The sequence below is a fragment of the Lacerta agilis genome, chromosome 8 (assembly GCF_009819535.1).
Source record: "Lacerta agilis isolate rLacAgi1 chromosome 8, rLacAgi1.pri, whole genome shotgun sequence".
NCBI classification, from domain to species: domain Eukaryota; kingdom Metazoa; phylum Chordata; class Lepidosauria; order Squamata; family Lacertidae; genus Lacerta; species Lacerta agilis.
The window spans coordinates 51,527,892-51,550,594 of NC_046319.1; the positions used below are offsets into that span (position 1 = coordinate 51,527,892).

The window sequence follows — 22,703 nt, forward strand, 5'->3', positions numbered from 1 at the left end:
AGAGATGGATAACGAGGCCTCCCACCCAGAGGGAGGCCATTTCCTTTCCCAGGGAGAAACAGGAAACCGCTCCTCACAGCCTGCTGCAAACCCCCCTCCCCAGGGGAAAGCCATGCTGGAGCACACACACACGCCCCTGTCTCCACCCCCCACTGCACAGGGAGGCAGCGGAGGCAGGAGGCAAGGCTGCCTTGGTGCAAATCTCCAGGGAGCTCTCTGTAAGGAATGCAAGCACCAGCACTTGGGAGCAGGGGGAAGCAACCCAGCCCCAGCAGTCCAGGAACACTAACTGCCTCTGCAGAGAAGCAAAGAGCTTTTAAAAGCAGACAAGTAGTAGGTTGCTTGCCACAATGGGGTAGCTGCTGCCTTCCCCCAATGAGCAAGGCAGGCTGAAAAATCCCAGGGCATCTTTCCAGTCTGAAGCGTGGCTGGTGGTGTTGCAATTGGATTTCTCTCCCCACCCCCTGCAGGAACCCCCAGGCCGGCAGAGCCAGTGGGGTGCAGCAGGAGCCAGCTTAAGGCACTGCTCTTTAGGCTGGCTCCTCTGGTGTTACTACTGATGTTCAGCTGTGTGAGTGTTCTATTGCGGTTTTAGTAATTCATGCTTACCTGCCAGGATAAAAATAATTTAAATAAATTAGTTAACTGCGTTGCTTAGCTGTGATTCCTGCACTGTAGGGGGTTGGGCTAGACGACACTTGAGGTCCCTCCCAACTCAACAATTCTATGACCACCAACAACCCTTTGCTACAACTCCCTGGCCCCCAACCTCTACTTTAACTAAACATAAGAATGGCTTCTTCCGCTTTCCCCCATTTACCTTTCTCCTCTTGCCTCCCCTATATTAAATATACCTCGTAAGCCCATCGGGGCAGTGGACTGTGGTCTTGAACGCCATGCATATCAGCTGTGCATTCATTAGTGTTCTAACAACAGCAACCTGCATGTGTTTCCTCGTTGTTCTTCTTTCCATGGCCTCCCCTCCATTTCACATTTATCCCCACGCACCTGAACTCAACAGGCACCGTTTGAATATGAGCTCCGTGGGACAGGGGGCTTCTTTGCTTGTTTCTCCTTGTATGTGTCCGAGAGGCAGCTGATGTAGCCCTCTCCAGATGTCACTGGGGCCCCCAGCTCCCGTCCGCCACTGCAGCCAGCATGCCCAATGGTCAGGGTTGATGGGAGCTGGAGTCCAATAACCACCTCTGAAGGGCATCATGCTGGACACCCCTGGCGTGCGAGGCTGCACAGATAATTCATAATAATGGACTGCGTGCAGAAGAAGCACTTTCATCTCGGCCGTAAAAAGCGCCCAGCTCAGCAACCGCTAACAAGGAACCATTTATGCCCCTTTCTCTTTCTCTGTGCCAAAGCTCGCAAGACAATGCCTTTACAGCCACTGCCTGACTGCAGGAATAAAAGCCACTCTTGCCCACTTTGACGGCAGAGTGGTGGATTTCTCCTGGGAAGCATCGTTCCTGCATCTGACTCTCCGCTCTCGTGCTAAACCCGGAGGGGTGGGGAGAGCTGCCTCTGCCTGTTCACAACGGAAGCCAGTCATGGGCAAGAAACCGGCAGCATCACTTAACCCACCTTTCCTTTTCCCCTCCTCCTGCTCTTCCTCCTAAGGGGTTTTTCAGCATTTTAAGACTTGATTCTGCTTTTCTTAAAATTAAAAGCGGGGCGGGGGGGGGAGAGATAATCTACTTTCATTTGCATAAACACACAAGTGGCAATTTAAAAATAGATCAGACAGCTCTCCTGCAGCGTGAAGGGAAGTAGGACAGAATACTGAATCGGTGCTTGATTTGCTGGCCAGTGTGCCTGTCATATGCATTGCAAAGCTGCCCAGGCTTAAGCATGGCAGAGTTGGTCCTCATTGGCCTATACAAGCAATCACCCACTGGCATGCAGATAGGGTATCCTTTCTTTATACCAGCCTGGCATCCTCCAGATGTTTTGGACTGCATCTCCCACCAGCCCCACTCTGGGGAAGTTTGCTTTAAGCTGTCCTCGTAGGGAAGGCGCTCCCACCTCTCGGATCGTGCTGGCTGCCCTTTCTCCCCACGCTGGTGCTCTGAAGGAATATTAGAACACAAGAACATTCTGCTGGATCAGGCGAAAAGCCATCTAGTCCAGCATTCTGGTCTCACAGTGGCCAGCCAGATGACTCTTCTGGGAAGCCTGCAAGCAGGATTCAAACTCAAGAGCAGCCTTCCTGTGGCTTCCAGCAACAGGTATTCAGAATCACTGCTGCCTCAACTGTGGAGCATAGCCATAATGGCTAGAAGACATTGATAGCCATCTCCTCTATGAATTTGCCTAATCCTCATCACTGCCTCCTGGGAGAGTGAGTGTTCCACAATTTAACTAGGTGCTGTGTGAAGAAGGGCTTTCTTCCTAAACTCAGCTTTGCTGCATGTCCACCGGGTCTAGCAACGGGAGAGGGAGAAAAACTTTCCCCCATCCACTTCCTCCGGGCCATGCATAATTTTATAAACTATCCTGTCTCCCCTTCCTTGCCTTTTCTCTAAGCTAAAAAACCCCAAACGCTGCAACTTTCCTTTAGAGGGGAGTCGCTGCATCCCCTCGATCATTCTGCTCGCCCTTTTCTGAACCTTCCCCAACTCTGCAATATCCTTTTCGAGGTGAGGCAATCAGAACTGTACGCAGTACTCCAAGGGTGGCCGCACCATAAATTCGCCAGGTGAACAGGTGCCCCTCAGAAGCTTACCTTTCCTTGGGTCTTTGGGGCTTCCATCCCCGTCCATCTAGCGAAGGAGGCACCTGGTAGATGTCCTGCCCCAGCCCCGCAGGAGCCGGAGGGACCTGGTAAATGTCCTGGGGCGGGCTGGCCGGTCCAGCTGGTACTTGGTACACCTCCTGGCATTGAGAGGGGCTCTGTTTTGGGTAGGCGGGGGGCTGCTTGCCCGGGGGCGACTGGGAACTGGCCCGCGGTCACTGTGCCCTGGTGGAGGGGTGCCCCCGGGGCCTTGTTTGGCGCCGGCACCAGATAGACATTGTCCTCTTGGGGCAGGAAGGAGGGGTGCATAGAGGTGTACTGGGAGGCGGGGGACGTGGTGTAGCCCCCTTGGTGAGTGTAGGCCAGGGGGTCTGCCCCGTCTGTTGCGGCGTCTGCTGTGGCGTCTGCTGCGGCAGCTGCTTCTTGTCGTACATGCCCACCAGGATCTTGAGGCGGTTGCCGGGGACGATGCCCTGCCGCCCGTGCAAGGAGCAGAGCCACCAGCCATCCAGCCCTTGCGTGTTGCGCTCCAGCACCGTCATGATGTCGCCCTTACGGAAGGAGAGCTCGTCCGGGGACTCGGCCACATTGTCGTAGAGCGCCTTGGCCAGCACGTTCTGCAAGAGAGGCGGAGGGGAGGGGAGTTAGGGCGGCCAGCAGGGGGCGGCAGAGGGCATGGGGGGGAAAGGGAGAAGACAGCGGGTGGCAGGGCACCAATGGCTGAACATTCCACCCACATAAAAGTAAACGGTTTCTACACACGTACGCATCTAGGTAAGCACAACTGCACTTCAAGGACACATTCCAGCCAGGCAAAAGCATTTGAGGGGGTTGTGGAGCAGGGCTGGCGGGGTGGTGGCCTGGGAAGTAGGGAGTCTCAGGAGCCAAATTGAGAGGCTGGGGTGTGGGAATTGCATCTGGCCCTTAGTCTTGCGGTTCCTCACCCCTGGATTATTAGAAAGAAAACATCATGTGGGGAATCGGGGTTTCCCTTATATCCCTTACCAATTCCCAGAGTTGTTTTACGATCCATCCCTCTTCAAAGGGAACTCTGGGAATTGAAGCTCTGGGGGGGGGGGAGAATAGGGGTTCTCCTAGTAATTCCCAACACCTTTAATGAACTACAGCTCCCAGAATTCTTGGAAGGCAGCCACGGTCACATTCACACCATGCATTTAAAGAACTATGGTGCCACTTTAAACTGTTGCGGCTTCTCCCAAAGTATCCCGGGAGGCCCCTGTTCCCCTCCTAAGCTACAATTCCCAGAGTGGTTGAACGATCAGTGCCTCTTCACAGGGTGCTCTGGGAACTGTATAATTCTGGGATGGAGGGGGGCTCCACATTTCAGTGGATCAGAGGCATTGATGAAGGGGGTGTTAAATTCCACCCCCCACCCCCGTATATCACCTCCCACCCCCATCCAGAAGTTGCTAAGTAGACCTGCTGAGGGTGGGTGGGGCAGCACAGGTATATATCACATAGGGTCCCACCCCCCTGCCCATTGCACCTCCTCTTTCCAAATTAAGACTAAGGAGACACCTTCACTGCTATAACCAAAAAGGGTTGGCCTTCAGAAGGACGTGAGGGTGAGCGTGTGACTGCCCCAGCCCAGTTCATGCAAACATCTCCTTTGAAGTGGAAAGGGAAAGTAATTTATCAATGAGTAAAGGTCACTGGGTGGAAGACTCTCTGGTCTGTATACAGAACTTTCCTGGTGTCCTAGTAAGAAGAAAGGCTCCCTCTTTACAGGTGAAATTAGTTGGCTCTCTCCCTCCCCACAAATAAAGAACGTGAATATGCATGGGGGGAAATGGGTTAAAAACAAACAAATCCGGAGCTAGAGGCTTGTGTTATTTATATTTATAAATATATTTATAAAAGGCGCCGTTTGCAAACAAAATGACATGCCTAACCGCTGAGCAAGAGACGAGAAGCTTTCAGAAAAGACACCCTGCACTGAGACGAGTATACACACATCTGTGCCTTTTAAATAGAGCAAAGGCAATGTAAATGATGCAAGATTTTAAAAGGACGCAAAAGAAAAGAAAAAGAAAAAAAAGATACAGACTCCGGGTGATTCTAAACAAAGCAGGAGACACACAAGGAAACTGGAGCTGCTTTGAGAAGAAAGGCCAGTTTACGGTGCAATTCCAATGCATGTCTACTCGGAAGTAAGTCCCACTGAGTTCAGTAGGACTAAGTAAGTACACACACCACACACACACACACACACACACACAGGCCTACCTGGAAGTACGGTAAGCGTCTTTGGACTCAGTGGGGCTTATCTCAGAGGAATGGCTGCTGCAGATTCCAGCTCAAACCAAACTAATCATTCAGGGTTGTCCTTCTCCTCTCCCTCCACATGCCCCGCTCTCTCCTTTTACCCCAACTTTCTTTGCCCCACTCCTATGGGGAAGAACCATAGCTCAATGGCAGAGTCTGCCTTGCATCCACAAGGTCCCAGGCAAGGCTGGGCGAGAATCCTGTTAAGAATCCTGCGGAGTCGCTGCAGTCAGTGCAGACAATACTGAGCTCAATGGACCAATGGTCTGGCTGGGGATATAAAGCAATTCTGTGATCATCTGCTCTTACAGTAATTAAGTTTAAAGAACGCAAAGCAAATAAATAGCATCAAGTGCTGCTGTTCATTAGCTGGCTTCTTGTTCTTTCAGATTGTGAAGTGTTCCAAACCAACAACAGAGGAGGATTTTATCAGATGGGCCCAGCCGGCAGACCAGCTAAGGGCCTGGGACCCTCCTTCTAGCACAAGCAAAGTCTCTCCTCCCCCACTTCTCCTCTCCTGGGCAGGAAGTGCCAGAGCTGTGAGTCAACCAGAGAATTCCCTTTGTGCCTCCCGCTGCCCTCCGCCCCTCCGCAGCAGCAGGACATGCAGAAATTCAGAATTTACTTCCAAACATAAGTTTCTTCTGGAGCCCCAAGGAGGTGGGTGGAAGGGGTAAGCCAGCCTCTTTTGAGTCTTGATGCCAGTCTCTCATCGGTCATTCTCAACCAGTGTCCTCCAATTGTTTCGGACCATGACTGCCATCAAACTGTGCTGGCTGGAGTTGATGGGAATTGTAGCTGAAAACAGCCATAGGGCACCAGATTGGGGAAGATACCATACCTTCCAAACGATGCCTGTTTATAAAAAGTTAAATAACAGGCTTTTCCACTGTGGCCTATCAATTGCTAGCAGGTGCCAACTCTGTACCAAAAGGGCCACCCTTAAAATATACTTACTCCGTTGCTTGGAAAAAAATAGTCCGTTTCACATTTTGGTGCTGGATCACAGAACAGATTTGCTACTTCTGAACATCACTGTTATGTGGAAGTTAAGCTTCAGTATGGCATGCCAAGCCGTAACTCACAGAGTGAGTTAACATCACTCAACACCATACTTAATTCTTTAGTGAGATGCCAGTCTAGAGATCTCACCAAACTGCTCTGCCTACTAATTCTTGGCCCGTTCTACATCTCGCTCTCAGTCCCTTCATGCTTCCTGTACTGTGTTCCTCCCAGGAGGCCGAAAGCACATTTTCCCCCCAGCAAGATTGTTTTGTTTACAACTAGTGGCCGACTGAGGCCCCTTAAGCAAAAGAATGAGAAGAAAATGTTTTGTACGGGTTTTCAAAGCCCAAGTGGGCGTTCACAGAAAACACGGGGCAGGGAAGGGGGAGCTGTCTGTGGGACAAGAGAAAAAGAGAAGGGTGATAGCCGAGTGGCACAGCACAAGCTTTGCAAGGAGAAGGTGCCAAGTTCAATGGGCTGGGAGAGACCCTCTGAAATCTCGAAAGAAACCTTTTGGCACTCAGTGGAAAACCAAGGATTCCCAAACTGGTGGTCCACAGTGCTTCTGTGGATTTGTGGCTGAAGACGGGAGACAGCATGCCCATCACGTTTAAATACTCGTACCAACTTTACTTGTATTTATAGCTTCTTTATTTCTCACGTTGTGTTGATTGTGTTGCAACTTGAATACAATAAAACACAATTACCTAAGAAATAAAAGAAGGAGGGGGAAATGCAATTAAAAATCATACAACATCTAGCACACGGCACTGCAATTGCTAAAGAATGGGCAGAGGAATATCATTAAATGGTCTGCCAAGACCCTCAGCAATTAAGTGTGGCATTGGGGTGACGGAGCTTGAAAATTGCTGGTGTACTCTGTATATACCAGCTCCCTATGTTCTGAGGGCTCTATGTGTTCTTGCTGTGGGCCAAAAGTCAGATCCCATCCAACTATCCGCCAATGAAAGAAGATTCTTTCCACCATCTGAGTTCACAGGTACGTGGTGTGCTGACAGTCACAACTCGGCTATACAGTTGGCCAATGCCAGGGATGGGGAACCTGTGGCTCCCAGAGGTTGTCGGGACTTCAGCTCCCATCAGCCTCACCCAGCACAATCAATTATCAGGAAATTATGGCGGTCGTAGTCCAACAACATCCAGAGGCAGCAGGTGGATTCCGATCCCTGCTTTATAGTGAGTAGATGTGCGGTTGCCACTTTGCACAATGGTGAAACATGTTTACATTTCCCCGTGTCGCTGCTTTGGAATGATGCCGGAGGCCATGATGGCCACCTACATGGATGGCTTTAAAAGAAAATTGAACAAATTCAGGAAGGGCAAGGCTTTCAGTGGCGACTAGCCCAATGGCTCTGCTCTGCTTCTGTGGTGGGAAGCAGGGTGCTTCTGAATGCTACCGGTAGCTGCTGGAAAGCACAGGAGGGGGAGAGGGCTCTTGTGCTTGAATCCTGCTTGTGAGGTTTCCCAATAAGGCATCTGGTGGCCACTGTGAGAATAGGATTCCAGACTATAAGGGCCATTGGCCTGATCCAGCAGTCTCTTATGTTCTTTTCCTAACTGAAGTTCTAACCTTTCCCTAACCCTTCCCTTCCCTTCTCCCTTTGCAACTGTTGAATGGAGATGAAGAAAGAGCACAGATCTCAAAATGATGTTCTGCTAAATCTCTCGGAGTGCGGATTAAAACCGCCAGGCCTGGCCTTGCGCTGCTCCCTATACGTGCTCTTTTATGGGAACTATTATTTGATGGCTTATACATGGCACACCCCTTTTCTCTTCCAACCACCAAACTGACCACAGTGTGACCGTGCAAGACAGCTTTTACTGCCATGCTAGGACAGGCTGGGGAAAACCCTCTGTAGGGCTTCTCCTACAAATTTGATGCTGCCTTCCAGAATTCAAAATATTTTCCAGGCCTGCCCAAACTTTACCAGAAGAGGCCCTCCTGGAATAGGAGACTGAATCTGAAAGCTAGGATATTGTAAGCAACAGGATCGACTTCCCATCCTCCCCAAGGGAAAGAGGCGGAAAAGGCATCCATGGAAATGGGGCCTCAATGGACAGATATGTTGCAGAGGCGGGGGGGGGGGTGTAGGGGGGGGAGAGGCAGAGAAAAGGAAGAGTTGCTGCAGTTAGCAGCCCTAAATGCAGCTATGAGGCATCCGGCCAGGCGCTGTTGCAGCCCCACAAAAATACTGGCTATGCCACAAACACTCTCCACATTACTGAGGTTACATGGGTTCTTCTGGCGCAGAACTACACCTAGCAGCACAATGGCACTTTTTTTTACCACAATGGATCCCAAAGCAGTTTACAGTAATATTATATTATATTATATTATATTATATTATATTATAAGGCAGGTCATGTTGCTTTTCATGATGACAGATCCCAGCGTAAGTGTGGGAATTGGAAAAGAGCTTTCCTGAATATTGTTATGGTGCTGATTTGAGAAAATTCCTCAAGAAATCTGGCCCAGAGATGGAAAGAGAGGAATGGCAACGAAGCTGATGGCTACACTGAAGGGCAAAGCTGACCGGAAAGTTCAGAACCAAGAAGACAAAACTTCAGGAAAGAATGGGGAAAAAAAATAGAATTTATTTAGGAGACCACTGTAAGCAGATGAAAACATTAGCAGGATTATTATAACCTTGTAGTGTAATAAATACGATGGATAATATGGATTGATATAAAACATAGATTACGATACAATATGCAGTTGTAAACATTGACATTAGGACCCACTGAGGGGGTGGGGGGAAGGTCATGAGATTCAGAGAAATGTTTGAAAAATCAAATAAAAAATATCACAAAAAAGAGAAAATTCCTCAGAAACAAGCCTCCCATTGCAATTTCTCTTGGGGGGCAGCCTTGCACCTTGGAGCAAGCATCCTGTCCTGTCCTGTCCCCCCTGTTTATTGCTTGGGCTGGAAGGACAGAGCAAAGCACGCAAGGTCAGAGTTGCCTCTGGGGAAGGAATGCAAGAAAACAACATCTAGGTGGACAAGACCTGCCATGCACACCACAAAGAGGTAACCTTACTCCAAACTTCCACAGAAACACTAAGCTTTTGAAGGGGAGGGGGGGCCCTGACACTGAGCTATGACCCTCTTCTGGGTCCTGAACAGGGGATGTCCCCAACCTTAGTGTTGGAAGCTACGGGTCCCAGAATTATTTGAGGAAGATGTGGCTGTTTAAAGTGGTACAAAACAGCTTTAAATGAGGCCAAGCATTCAGATAACTAACCATTTAAAAGCAGAGTTTTTGTTCTTTGTTTTAAAGACAGGTTCAAATAAATGTATTTCAAATGTATTTCAAACAAATAAAACAGAAAAACAGGCATGCTATACATGGTGCCCAACAACCTCACTCCCTAGAGCAGCTGTCACCAACTTCAGATGTCAACAGCCTCCAGGTGTTTTAGACTACAACTCCCATCATGCCCAACCAAGTGCTGATGGGAGTTGCAGTCCAAAGCAGATGAAGGGCACCAGTTGGTGGACGATGCCCAGTAGAAAACAAGTCATGAAAAAGGTGGAAGACAAGACTACTTATTTATTGTATCGTATCCCACCTTTTTCTCCCTCTCATTTAATCCTCACAACAATCCTGCAAGGTAGATTAAGCTGGGAGGCCATGACCTTCCTTTTTTCTTCTCCAGCTGTCCCCGGAAACACTTTGCAGGGATGAAGGAGTTAAACCTCACCTTCCCTCCAGTCAGAGGAATGCATGATTAATGTAGCTTTTAAAAAAAAAAAAAACACTAAAAAAAACCCAGCAGGAAGCTGTCCAAAGGGCCCCAGTTGCTCAGATAGGAGTTTAATTACAACATAACGCTCATTGCTCACGCAAAGTCTTACTAAATGGGCATCTTGTGAGCTCATACACTGAAGGGGAAATTAGCAGATGACTCACTTCCATTTAAAAAGTCCTTTAAAGCAGGGCCCCCATTTCCGCCTGGGCCGTCTCCTAAAAAGACCAGCCCTTGAACCAGTCTAGACCTTAGCCTGCCCCACTCACCTATGGTTTGGGACACAGGCCTATAGGTCAATAAAAACGTGCTGTCTGGGGGACGGGACACAAACACCACCAACTGGTTTCGCTGAAAGGAGGCCAAGAGCTGTCACTCCAGAAGGGTCTCTGAGAGGTCTCACCAACATTTCAATCCATGATTTCAACGACGATAACACAGGAGAGTATGTGACTGGCAAGGGATATAAAAGGAAATCCTAATCCCCCACATTATGCTTCTTTTTAGGGGTGAGGAACCTCAGGACCGAGGGCCAGAGGTGCCCCTACCCAGGCCTCTCAATTTGGTCCTTGAGACTTCCCCCTTCCCAGGCCACACACCCAGCCAGCCCTGCTCCATAGCCCCTCGATTGCTTTTGCCTGGTTGGATTGTGTCCTTGAAGTGTGATAATGCTTACCTAGATGTACCATTTATGCGTGCAGAAACATGTGCTGGAATGTAGCCTAGACCCTGTCTGCACTGTCCATTTAAAGCAGTATCATACCACTTTAAAACAGGCATGGCTTCCCCCAAAGAATTATGGGAGCTGTCACTTGCTAAGGGTGCTGAGAGTTATTAAACCACAGAGCCTAGGGCTTGCCGAACAGAAGGTCGAGGTTCGACATCCCCGCGACGGGATGAGCTCCCGTTTGCTCGGCCCCGTTGCTTTAAATGGACAGTGCAGACCGGTCTAGGCTACATTCCCGACCACATAAAAGTAAAAGCCATGACTGTTTAAAGTGGTATGATACATTTGTAAATGTATATATTCCACCCACTGTGGTTTCCCTATGATTGAATGCGGCCCTCAAGCAAAAAATGATTTCCCCTCCCTCTGCACCACAGGAAATTCTTAGTCCAATCTTGATGGGAGACAATCTGTCCCTTCCACCCAGGGATCCAGATAACTTTTCAGAAAACAGAGAGACAAAGCACTGCCCAAACTGAAACTACGAATGCAAGTAGAAAACTAACAGCAGCATTACAACACGACTCCTGGATCTTTACTTGTAATTAAAACCATTTAGCGCAGTGGGATTTACTCCAAAGTAAGTGGACTTGCAGTTCTAATGAGATTGAGAAAATACTGCTTCACATTCACAGACCAAGTTAAAAGCCCTTCACAAACATCTCAGAAATCCCCACAATAGCACTGTAGGGTAGGTCTGCTTTGCAGAAGGAAGCTAGAGAGAGTGGTTTGCCTAAGACTTAACCATGAAGAGCAAACTAGAAGTCTAACTACTGCAACAATAGCAGCTGGCTTTCAAGAGTGAAAATTCATAGTCCCGATATTATAATCAAAAGGACTCAGGAAGTAAGGTGATGCTAATGACAGGCCAGTTTCTACTCCTTATGTTGGGATCTTCCTTCCATCAGGACTTATAATGTAGTTCTCTCTACATAATCTTTGAGAAAACTAGTGAAATTGGCATAAGTAAAGCAGGCTCTCCAGAAAGCTCCATTCACCACAAATAGCAGGCAGAGACTAGGATGCTTAAGCTCTTCCCAACCAAAGAGTAAGGATTATTTATTTTCTGCTCCAAGGGCAGAAATGCACATTCCACCCAGGGCACTAAAATTTGCTCAGGACAGCTGCTTCTCCAGGCAAAAGCTGACCACTCCAGGTACAGCGTCAACGCAATAAAGCTTGCTTCTTGCAACATTGTCGTTGACAGTTTATTGTCTTGGCTGCAGGCCATTGCAAAACAGAAGTATGCATACAGCAGACAATAAAGCACTGTACCACACGAGCAGCCAAATAAATGTGTGCCAGTCGCTCTGCAAAGGCAAACAATTGAAAAGCTGGTGTTTTGCACAGTCTTTAAGAGGATAAGTTATGGAGCATGCAGTCCCTGGTTCCAACGTCCCAAATGCTATGAACTCATTACTTCATGCAAAAACGGCCACCAACTTGGGTGGCTTTTACACAGATTTGTGGAGGAAATGTTGGCTATGTTCTATCTCTAATATCAGAGGAAATAAGGAGAGCCTGCTGGATCAGGCCAATGGCCCATCTAGTTTGGCATCCTGTTCTCACAGTGGCCAACCAGATGCCTGTGGGAAGCCCACAGGCAAGATTCGAGTATCGCACCTTTTATTCCAATGAGTTCAAGGTGGATGGTTCCCTGCCTCCTCATTTATTTACTCCCACAACAATCACATGAGACAGGTTAGGCTGAAAGGCAGTGACTGGTCCAAAGTGACCCGGTGAGCTTCATGACCAGGTGGAGATTTGAATCCTGGTCTCCCGGTCCAACACTGTAACCACTACACCACACTGTCTCTATAGTTAAAAGTGCTGTTCCAGTAGGCAAACAGAAAGGGCAGGTGGGAAGGCATGTGCCACTCCCTAGAGCGGCCTTCTCTAACATGGGTCCCTCTAGATGCTTTGAACTACAATTCCTATCAGCCCCAGTCAGCACAGCGGCCACACTTCCATCACCCCAGCACCATATGGTCATGTTGGCTACTACTAATGAGAGTTGTAGTCCAAAGCATATGGAGGGCCCCAGGAGGCATTGATATCTGGACCAATTAGTGAGGCAACACATCTGCAGATGTCCCCAAATGTGTGTGTGTGTGTGTGTGTGTGTGTGTGTGTGTGTGTCCTACCTGAAGATGATTGTCAGTAATGCCCAAACACCTTTCTGAAGAGACCCCAAAACCTGCACCAATACAAATTACAAAAAAGGAGATTCCAACTAAACGTCCGGAAGAACTTTCTGTCAGTAAGAGCTGTTCAACAGTGGAGCAGAAAGTGGTGGATTCTCCTCCATTGGAGGTTTTTAAGCAAAGGTTGGGTGGGCATCTGTCATTAATGCTTTAGGTGGAATTCCCACATAGCAGGGGTTGGACTAGATGACCTTGGGGTGCCTTCCAACTCTACAATTCTATGAAAACTCTACTTCTAGGCCATTTCATTTTAAAATCCTTTCATCCAAGGTCCCAGGATAGATGGTCCTTCAGCTAAGGAGGCATACCAGAGCTTGCTTAGGGAGCTTGCATTTTGCAAGAAACCCAACCATATACCTAGCCGCTACTGTTGTGTTTTGAAATACCAGGCACGGCTTTTCCTGTGCAAACAGCACCCAGAGCAGGGTGAAACTTGCAGAGGTCATGGGGTGGGTTAACCCCTTCCTTGCCCAGCAACTCTCCTTTACAGCCACTCATCTCTCAGATAGTGATCCAGACCCACATTTGCAGCTAGGCCAGAGCCCTAGCTAAGAAAGGAGGTGGCTTGCAGCAGAAAGGTTAAAGCTGGGTTCCTTCTATTTCCCCCCTGCAAGTCAACACCCAACCTCCTGAAACTTTACACTGGAGAAGCAGAAGCTTGGGCAGAGGTGGGGTAGCTTTTTCAGAGTCATGGGAACACATTCCTATGGGCCACTGACCCAAGGTACCCACTCTCTCCTTCCTTCCTTTCCTTCCTTCCTTCCTTCCTTCCTTCCTTCCTCTTCTCTCTCTCTCTCTCATTCTGGCCTGGGGAAGGCCATAGTGAAGAAGTCAGAGGGCCACCTGTGGTTCCAGACCACCCACTGGTGACCCAGGGTCTTTTCAATGCCCAAGTAGAGGCAGAGGACACTGTTCCCCCTCAGGGCAGCTATTTGAAGACAGCCAATCTTGTTGGCACAGACTGGGAATTTCAGAGGCGTGCCAACCACACCGCTCACTGACTCTAGCACAAGTGATTCAAAGGCTACTGTTGAGTCGCTGTGTAGCTGTGGAATCCGCCCACTCGGGTACATCAGAGATAAAAGCTGCAAATATTGATACAGCACTTCAGGGAGTCATTGTTGCACTTGGTCCCACTCCAGTTCCCATCCCTTGACCTCATAAACCCCCGAGGAGTGTGGAGGGAGTTGGGGGGGGGCTCAGCCATGATGACGAGCAGCACAGCTGGCCCGGGAGAAGATGCTTGCAACTCAACCAGGTTGAAGCCATGACCTGTGATGCCAACCAGCAACAGTTGCACCACGATCATACCTACATGAGGGGAAAGGCAGGGAAGGTATAGGAAAAGGCAAGGTTTGCAAACTTTTTTCAGCTCCAGGGAACTCTTTCTAAATCAATATCTCTGTTAGAACACCCACCACCCATTGTCTGCCACAGCACCCTTGGGAGTTGCAGAAGATTTTGGAAGCATTCCAGCAAAGGAATGTGCCAAAAGCAGTCTGGGTTCTACTGGCAGATCATAGGAGGATGCCAAGTAGATGGGCAATTGTTTAACCATTTACAGTGTACGGCCTTAGTCCACTGGGAGAGTATCTGCCTTGCACAGAAGGTCCCAGGTTCAGTCCCCAGACAGAGCTGAGAAAGACTCTTTCTGAAAACCTGGAGAACCACTGGCAGTAGGTACTGAGCTCCCTCCGGTGAAATGCACACCTGTGACGCCACTTTAGTCACACTTGATTTACTTGCTGCACTTCTACAGCACTCTTACTGAGCTGCTCGCTAAGCTCAGCTTCTAGGCAACCCAAGGATTCTGGAATGGGAGTCCATGTGGGGCAGGAGATAGAAATGGGTAGACTTGAGAACAAGAGGGCCAGATTCAAATTCCTTATCAGCCTAGAAAACTTCAGAAGCCAATCTCGAACAAGGGCTTGTTGTTGTTCAGTCGTGTCCGACTCTTCGTGACCCCATGGACCAGGGCACGAACAAGGGCAGAACCACAAATTGCCCGGAGTGCTCATCTTCAAAGGATGCTGAGCAATGGCATAAAGAGTGGCCTATCCCAAGCCAGGACACTGCTGTTCCTAGCTCAGTTTTGCCAGAGAGTGGCTCTCTGGGGCTTCAGGCAGGAGCCCTTCCCAGCCCTGCTTGGAGATCCCAGAGATTGAACCTGGGACCTTCTGGGTGAACAACAGGTGATCTGCTAGTGAGCTGGAGCCATTCCCCAAGCATCCCTCCAGATGAGTCGCTGCTGGAAAGCAACTTCCCAGTGCATTTGCATCTCTGGGATTGGACACAGGCACCCAGCAGAATACCCTCAGAGGCATTTTTTGAGCACCTTCCAATCAGGTAACACACCCAGAAGATTGACTCACACAGAAATGGGGAGGAGGCACCACCCAGGGGAGCTCTTTGCTGGGCATGAGAGACTGAGATGTGTGCCTCCAGTCGCAGAAAACAAAAAAAGGCGTGACTCAGAAGTTTAAAGAACGCCATGCAAAATCTGAGCAGAGCAGCCAAGTCAAAACAGCCCTCCTGTAGGATCCACAGGCTGATTTTGTCTCCGCAACCACACATTCCTCAGCAAGCCAGAACAGAGCTGTGGTTACTCAGCCCCAGTCAAATCCTGCTCACGGACAGCGGTGCAGTCAATCCACCCCCAGCTTGCAAGGGGAACCTGAGCAACAATGAGTGGTTTTGTGCATGCGTCGCTGCAATGGGATCATCCCAGGAAGCCAGCCATACAAGGGACAAGGTGCTGCAGGGAGAGGGAGGGAAGGAAATGTTGAAATACCTGCGAATATGCAATTGCACAAGAATCCTCAAAAATGACTGACGTGGTGGCTGGGAATGATGGGAGTTGCGGTCAAAAACATTTGGAGGGCACCAATATGAGGAAGGGGTGATGTAAAGTTTGGGGCTGTAAACTGCCTCTGGTGCACTTTAGACAGGTGCCAGAGAAATGCAGCAACAGCCAGGCTTTGGGTGAGGCAGCTGCACATGCATGTGTTTCATGCTGGGGTGTGTGTGCATTGGTGGACCATGAGCTTTGTGTCCCATCCAAGGCCCCGGGTACAACCCCAAGCATCTCTAGGGTGAGAAGAAACTCAGCCCAAGTACCTGGATAGCTTCCGTTCTCTCGCAATAGTAGGCAGGTGGGCCATTGATAAGATGGCTCTGACTCACTGACAAATTTCATATATACACAAAGCTGATACAGGGCTCCAGCTCTCAAACATGGAAGCCTGTCCTCAGCAATCCCAAAGTTCATGTTGCTGGCACTCCTGTTATGCTTCTCCACAAACCCAGGAGTGCCAAGCACAACACAAGCCACAATAAGCACACACACCCCCGAAGACACACAAATTTCATATCAAACCTCATCGGTGTCTACTTCTATAGCCCTGTTGTGGAAGAGCAGCACACAGCAGAACAATTTATCTGGGGTCTAGCCACAGACACCTTCACATTCTTGGCAAAATCTGTGCGCGCGTGCACACACACACACAAAAATTGTCCATGGGTTTCTAACACACACACACACCACCCACACACACACACACACACACCTTCATCCAGTTAGCCAGGGCTCTCCATGATGCATTAGCTAATTCCTTGGCTAAGATGGAGACAGGAAACTAAGAGGGAAAATGAGTGGATGAAGTTCCTTAAAGTCCTGCATTCCACTGCAAGGGCAACTGGGTTGTTCATGTCATTTGCAGAATGCCCTACTAAAGTAGGGATTCCCAACCTTTTTGGGCCTGGGGCAAATCTGGAGCAATAAAGAAACCTATGGGCACCATTAATAATGGAAAATAATCATTTCACCAAAGAAAAATGGGCAATGTTCAGAATCCTCCCACCCACACCAAAAGAGCAGGCAAAACTGCCACAGTGCCCTCACACAAATAAAATACAGCCACCCAAAAAGCAGGCCATTATTATTATTATTATTAAATTTCTATACCACCCTTCATCCAACGATCACATAGTGGTTTACAATATAAAAAACACAAAAATACATAACAGAGTAACAAATGAAAACGATAAACCCCAACCTCTCTCAAAACAGTCAATGCCTCTCTTCCCAACCAAAGAACAACAAAACCAGTTTTAGGTAGGGGACCTTTGCAGGGACCAGGGTGTGTCTCTGAGAGCACCGTGACTCCCACCCATGTGTTATGTTGGAGACCCCAGCTCTACAGCCCCTGTATAAAACATTGCAGCTTCCCCCACCCTGCCTGTGCACACAGATCCGTCCCCATCCTCAGCTCTAGAGTGGTGGAAAATTGGCCACTAGCCACCAAAGCACTGCTAATTGTCTAAACTGATTTCCATGCTTCCCTCGGGGAGGATGGTGCACTCGCTTTGCGGACAAGCTTGTGGCCTGGAGCTGCAGCTTGCATTCTGCTCTCCAAAATGCTCATTTAAGAAAACCAACAAATCATTAGGGCATCACTCAGACAATAGTAACTCTGTTGTCGTGTGCCTGTCAGCTGCTTGTGTGTGCCAGGGCTCACCAATCCTACAGCACTGCTGTGCTATTCTTGTTTTGTTTTTAATTGAAACAAGATCCCAACATTTCAAGGCCAAGTTTAAAATCCAGTGGAGAAGAAGACATTCTTGTGAGTCCTTCTGATAAAATGAAGAATGTCCTGGCCAGAGATTCTCCCAGAATGCACTTGGCTTCTTTCATTTTGCAGATCCCACTGCTTTTTGCAATGGCCCATCGAGTTCTCAGCCCAACAACATCCCTGGAAGTTTCTCTTTTACTGACAGCAAAATGAGGCTTTTGAGATAGCAGTTTGCCCCCCCCAAAAAAACACACACACACAAGGTGTCCAAGCAGATTCCCCAAGCCCAGTTCTATGGCAACCCTCATGAATCCCAGTAAACTCTCCCCAGGCTGCCTTTATTCCAGAGAAGCAAAAAGCCCTGGTCCCTACGCAAACAGCAGAAGCTGAGAGGACAAAAAACACAGGTTGGGGGTGGTAAAAAAATGTTCCTCGTGGAGGAACAAATAATAATATCATCATCATCATCATCATCTGCAAAAGGGGGAGGGATAGTATGCCACAGAGAAAGGTTCTGTCATCCCTTTGGTGCAGTACTGATGTTATATATGCAAGGCATTTTTTGCTTCTTATTTACCGGGTGTTCAAAATTGTCATTCTGTTCAGGCTATCTGAAGTGGCCCAGTCCATTTTTCCGCCTCAGAAACTCTGCCCCCTCCTTCCCCTGCATCTATAGGTCCAGCACAGCCAGCTGAACAAAGGTACCTGTAGCTGGGTTCTTCTCCAAAACTAGGAAAGGCCACTCATTTCCTCTTCTCTCCCATGTGATGAGCCCAACAATTGGTGTGAACTGTTTTGGCAAGCGCTTGACAATGAAGTCAGGAAGCAGCCTGAAGCAGAGACCTCCCCCCCCCCGCCCTCCACTTGCCTCAGTGACCCAGAAAATGAGCCGGCAAACCTGGGCATTCCCTCACCTCCCAGAGAAATCAGACAGAGTTACCTGGAGCCCAGAGGGATGTGGGAAGGAAAAGAACCTGGGTCTGGTGGAGCCTTCACCAACCTGATGCCCTTCAGATGTTTTGGAAAACAGCAACTGCTGGGTCCGCACTACAACTCCCATCAGGCTGGTGCTACAACTCCCAAAGGGCCCAGCCAGAGCTGGCTGGAGCTGCATTTCAAAATATCTGGAGGGCACCAAGTTTGCAAATGCAGGACCAGGCAATGCCACCAAGAAGAATATTCAGAAGAATTCCCTCCCCTCCTTCTCATATCAACCTAGAACTGGGAGAGGCTGTGTGGGATCAAATGAAGACGGCCGTCTTTCTTGAATCTATTGCCAAAAAGCAGTGCTCCTACCTAGAGTGCAAAATGAAATTAACTTCTCCCTCCCACATGATTTGGAAATGGCTTTTTGCTCAGGCTGGGCCCTATTTGAAGGCATTGCTGGGGGTGTAAACTATATATGTGCTGGGTTACTCGGCTGGCATCATGTTTAAACTGGGTCACCGGTTTTGACACCGGCAGTCTTCGCATGCTGGGACAGAATCCATGGCTCAAGTATTTTTCCATGCTTGCAAGACAATGCCTCATGCACACAGAAAGCAGCCGTGTTAAGGCTTTAATGTCAGCATCATATGAACTGAAGGCAGCAGCCCTAGATGACGATGAGCAGCAAGACATACACTCAGAAGTACAGGAGCCGAGAGCTTTAAGAACACTAAGGACCAGAAACTTAGAAGTCCATTGTTATTTCCAATATTTACACCCCACTTTTCTATTGAAAAGAAAGGAAAATCAAGGCAGGTTTTAAAAAAGCAGAATAAATAAATAAATATACAGCAAAAGAGCAGTAAAAACAACTTCACTGAAAGCATCTAAAGCAGGGGTCCCCAAACTAAGGGGCCCAATCGCCTTCTAAATGTGGCCCGCGGACAGTCGGAATCAGTGTGTTTTTACATGAGTAGAATGTGTGCTTTTATTTAAAATGCATCTCTGGGTTATTTGTGGGGCATAGGAATTTGTTCATATTTTTTTTCAAAATATAGTCCGGCCCCCACAAGGTCTGAGGACAGTGGACCGGCCCCCTGTTGAAAAAGTTTGCTGACCCTTTGATCTAAAGCAACAGAAACAGCCAGGCCTTCCAAGTTCCAGGTCCGATCACCCAAAGGCCCTGTCTTTTGCACCTACCAACTATTCAACCAATGAGGTGGAGAAGCAGATGGTAGAGACTGGGCAGCTTCATATAAAGGAGGCAAATCTGGAGCCCTCCAGATGTTGCTGGTGCAAAACACCCATCATCCCTGGGGCTGATGGAAGTTGGGAGTCCCAAGGAACATCTGGAGGGCCAGCAGCAGCAGCTTTTAGACCCAGAGGGCTTACAGCTTTGAATGTATAAAACCAGCACCTTGAATTAAGCCAGGAAACGGACTGGTGATACAGAGGAGTGCAAGGCTTGTGGAAAGGAGCAGTGCAGGAATAGCAATGGGAAAGGACTTTGAGGATTGAATGACAGAGGGGTAGAGATAGAGACCCGCTCAGAAACACTTTACACTCTACATAAGGAACAATGGACAGAGGTGCATCCCTCAACAAAGAATGAGGCATGTGCTGTAGAGGCTGTGCTGGTCAGGACTGATAAAAACTTGAGCCCAGAGCATCTAGAGGGCCCCAGGTGCTTTGGACAGGAGTAACCACTGCAACATCAGTGCTGCAGCAGCAAACGTGGCGGCTGCACAAAAATGTAGTATGGCTCTTGTGGTCGCCCTCTTGCTCTCCTTTTACACAGCAAGCACACAAACACACACCCTTCCCACACGTATGAAGCTTGCTTGAAGGCTGCAGACCCTTGAGAGGCCGCCGTGCTCTGATTCCAGAAGTGACCATTTGCTCCAAAGGCCATTCTGAGTCTGACGCTGTAGTGGGAAAGCTGCGGGGAAGGCAGCTGATCAAAACCTCCTCCCAACACCCTGTCCAAACACGACTGCCGTGCTGTGTAAGCCATTCCTGAGGCCCAGCCTGTAGCTGGAGGCTAGCAATACTGCACCGGGCGGCATGCCTGCACTCATTCTGCTCCTGCTTAGGGAAGGGAGGGCAGCAGATCCCCAGAGGGAAGTGGGTGGGAGTCAGCTGGGTCCATTCTGCTTGCCAGACCCAAACAGCTCCTCTCTCTGATGGTGGCAGGCCACTCTCACAGCACCCCCAAGGAAAAATTTGGTAGCAATGAACCATAACTTTTCACCTGCCCTACGCAACCAGAGAGATGAACACAAAGACAGCCTTCTGGATCAGGCCAGTGGCCCATCTAGGCCAGCATCCTGTCCTCACAGCAGCCAACCAGATACCCTAATGGAGAACCAGCAAGCAGGACCTGATCACAAGAGCCCTCTCCCATCCTGTGATTTCCAGCAGCTGGTATTCAGAAGCATTGTAGCCTCCAGCTGTGGAGTCAAAGTATAGCCATTGTTGCTAGTAGCAGTCAATAGCCTTCTCCTCCATGAATTTGTCCTATCTCTTTTAAGCCATCCAGGTGAGTGGCCACTACCGCCTCCTGCAGCAGCAAGTTCCATAGTTTAACAGGTGCTGCAATAAGAAGTGCTTCCTTTTATCTGTCCGGATCTCCCAACCTTCAGCTTCACTAGGTGTCTGTGACTTCGAGAGTCCTGCACTCCGTGATTCACCAAGAGGTCACAGAGAACGCCAGGATGCGGCCTTCCAACTGCGCTCAGTGGCGCACAGCCTGAACACATTCTGCCCAGTGTGTTCTGCAACACTGCATGGATCTCCCTCCCTGACGGGTCACCCGCGGGATCTGCACACTGAAACTACGTCTGTTCCAAGCAAGGGCTCAGCACGCTACCAGCTTGGCCTGCAACGGCCAGGACTCCTTGCAATGCCAGCTAATAAGACCACAGAGAGGCCCCTGCCAGTTTGGTCAAGGGCACTCGCTCCGTGCAGTAAGTCAGCCTGCACTGCACATGACCGCCATCTATAACCAGCCTCCTGCTGCTCTCCTCCTGTCAAGACTTGCTTGGGAGACTGACACAGACTTTTCTTGTGTTTTGTGCCTGTCGTCATGAAAACTGCAGGCACCAGCCGCAGACATCAGTCCCTGGTGAGCCTCAGGCACTGCCTCCTCCCCCCCCGTCTCCTCCCCTCCCCTGCCCCAGTTCTGCCATTGCTTCACACCTTCCCTGACTTTGCATTTATACAACCAATGCAATAGAAGAGCAAAGCAATTTGGGGAAGTGGGGCAGGGAAAGAGAAGGGGCAAGAGGACCCCAGTGAAATCTGCTCAGAAATAACAGAATCATAGAACTGTAGAGTTGGAAGGGCACCAAAGGGTCCTCTAGTCTGACCCCTGCAATTTTGTGGGTTCACCCATACTGTTGTTCCAAGCGGATAGCAGCTCCAGAAATCCTCCATCGTCCATATGACTGTTCTCCTTCAAATCGCTGCTTTCCCTCTACCTCAGTCTGGATTTTCTTATCCCAGGGATACTCTGAAAAGGAGAGGACCTGACAAAAATCCATATTAAGGGCCAGAAAAGTGTGGGGAGGCAGGAATTTGAAGGTGTTATGTCCACAACCTCTCTTGATGCTTCCGTGAATCTTCTGCACAGCACCCTCCTTTGCAAAAGCGGGGATTCCCAGTCCCAGCGCACCCCTTCAGAGAGCCCCAGGACCTGAAATGACAACAACTCAGGCAGCAAAGGTGGGCACCACCTGGCCCCCAAACAGGCTCATTTGGGTCCTTGCATCATAAGCATCTTGCATCTGCAGACAGCAGAAGGAAAAAGCCACCAGGGGTTGGAGTGAATGGGCTTCCCAGAAAATTTGGAATTGGGAAATGTTCCTTTGCAAGTCAGGCTAACTTTCAGAAGAAAATGTTCTGTTTGCATTAGATACTTTTCCAATGTCAAGGGATTTGTCCAATTTGCCAGGTTTATCTTACTTGTATTTAGCTGAACAAAGCAAAAACTTTAAAACAGCCAAGCTGGCCTAATACTGTATTCGCCAATGGAAAATTATAAAAGATAAAAGCACTGGGAAATTTTCCATGCCACATCACTGGTTGGAGGCGTTCTTATAATGGGGTTCAAAATGTTTGGAGAGAGGCATTGTTGCCCTCGGTGTATCTCAGCCATCTTCAACCTGGTGTCCTCTGGATACTTCAGACTACAACTCCCATCAGCTCCAGCAAGCACAGTCTAATGGGATTTGTAGTCCAAAATATCCAGAGGGTGCCAGGCTGTGGAAGACTAGTGTGCACCCATTTTTATTTTGTCCCAATGCCATTCCCAGCTGGTTAGGCAGATCTCTGAACCTGTGCAACTCCCCCCCCCCAAAAATGTTTGCCAGATGCAGCAAGTCTCCTTTGAGAGGGAAAAGGGTCAAATCTAGCCCCCCCATCCCCCAGTGCAGTGCGGGGGGGCAAGCCTCCCAAGCGGGTCTCCCTTGAA

General features: G+C 49.1%; 1 protein-coding gene across 1 annotated transcript in view; it reads right to left on the bottom strand.

Moving 5' to 3' along the window:
* BCAR1 (BCAR1 scaffold protein, Cas family member) overlaps window positions 1-22,703 on the bottom strand; it is a 37,387-nt gene that overhangs the window by 9,058 nt on the left and 5,626 nt on the right. The window contains 4 exon segments of the mRNA XM_033157433.1: window positions 2,735-2,754; window positions 2,757-2,943; window positions 2,945-3,123; window positions 3,126-3,360. Of these exon segments, the coding sequence (XP_033013324.1) occupies window positions 2,735-2,754; window positions 2,757-2,943; window positions 2,945-3,123; window positions 3,126-3,360 (621 nt within the window).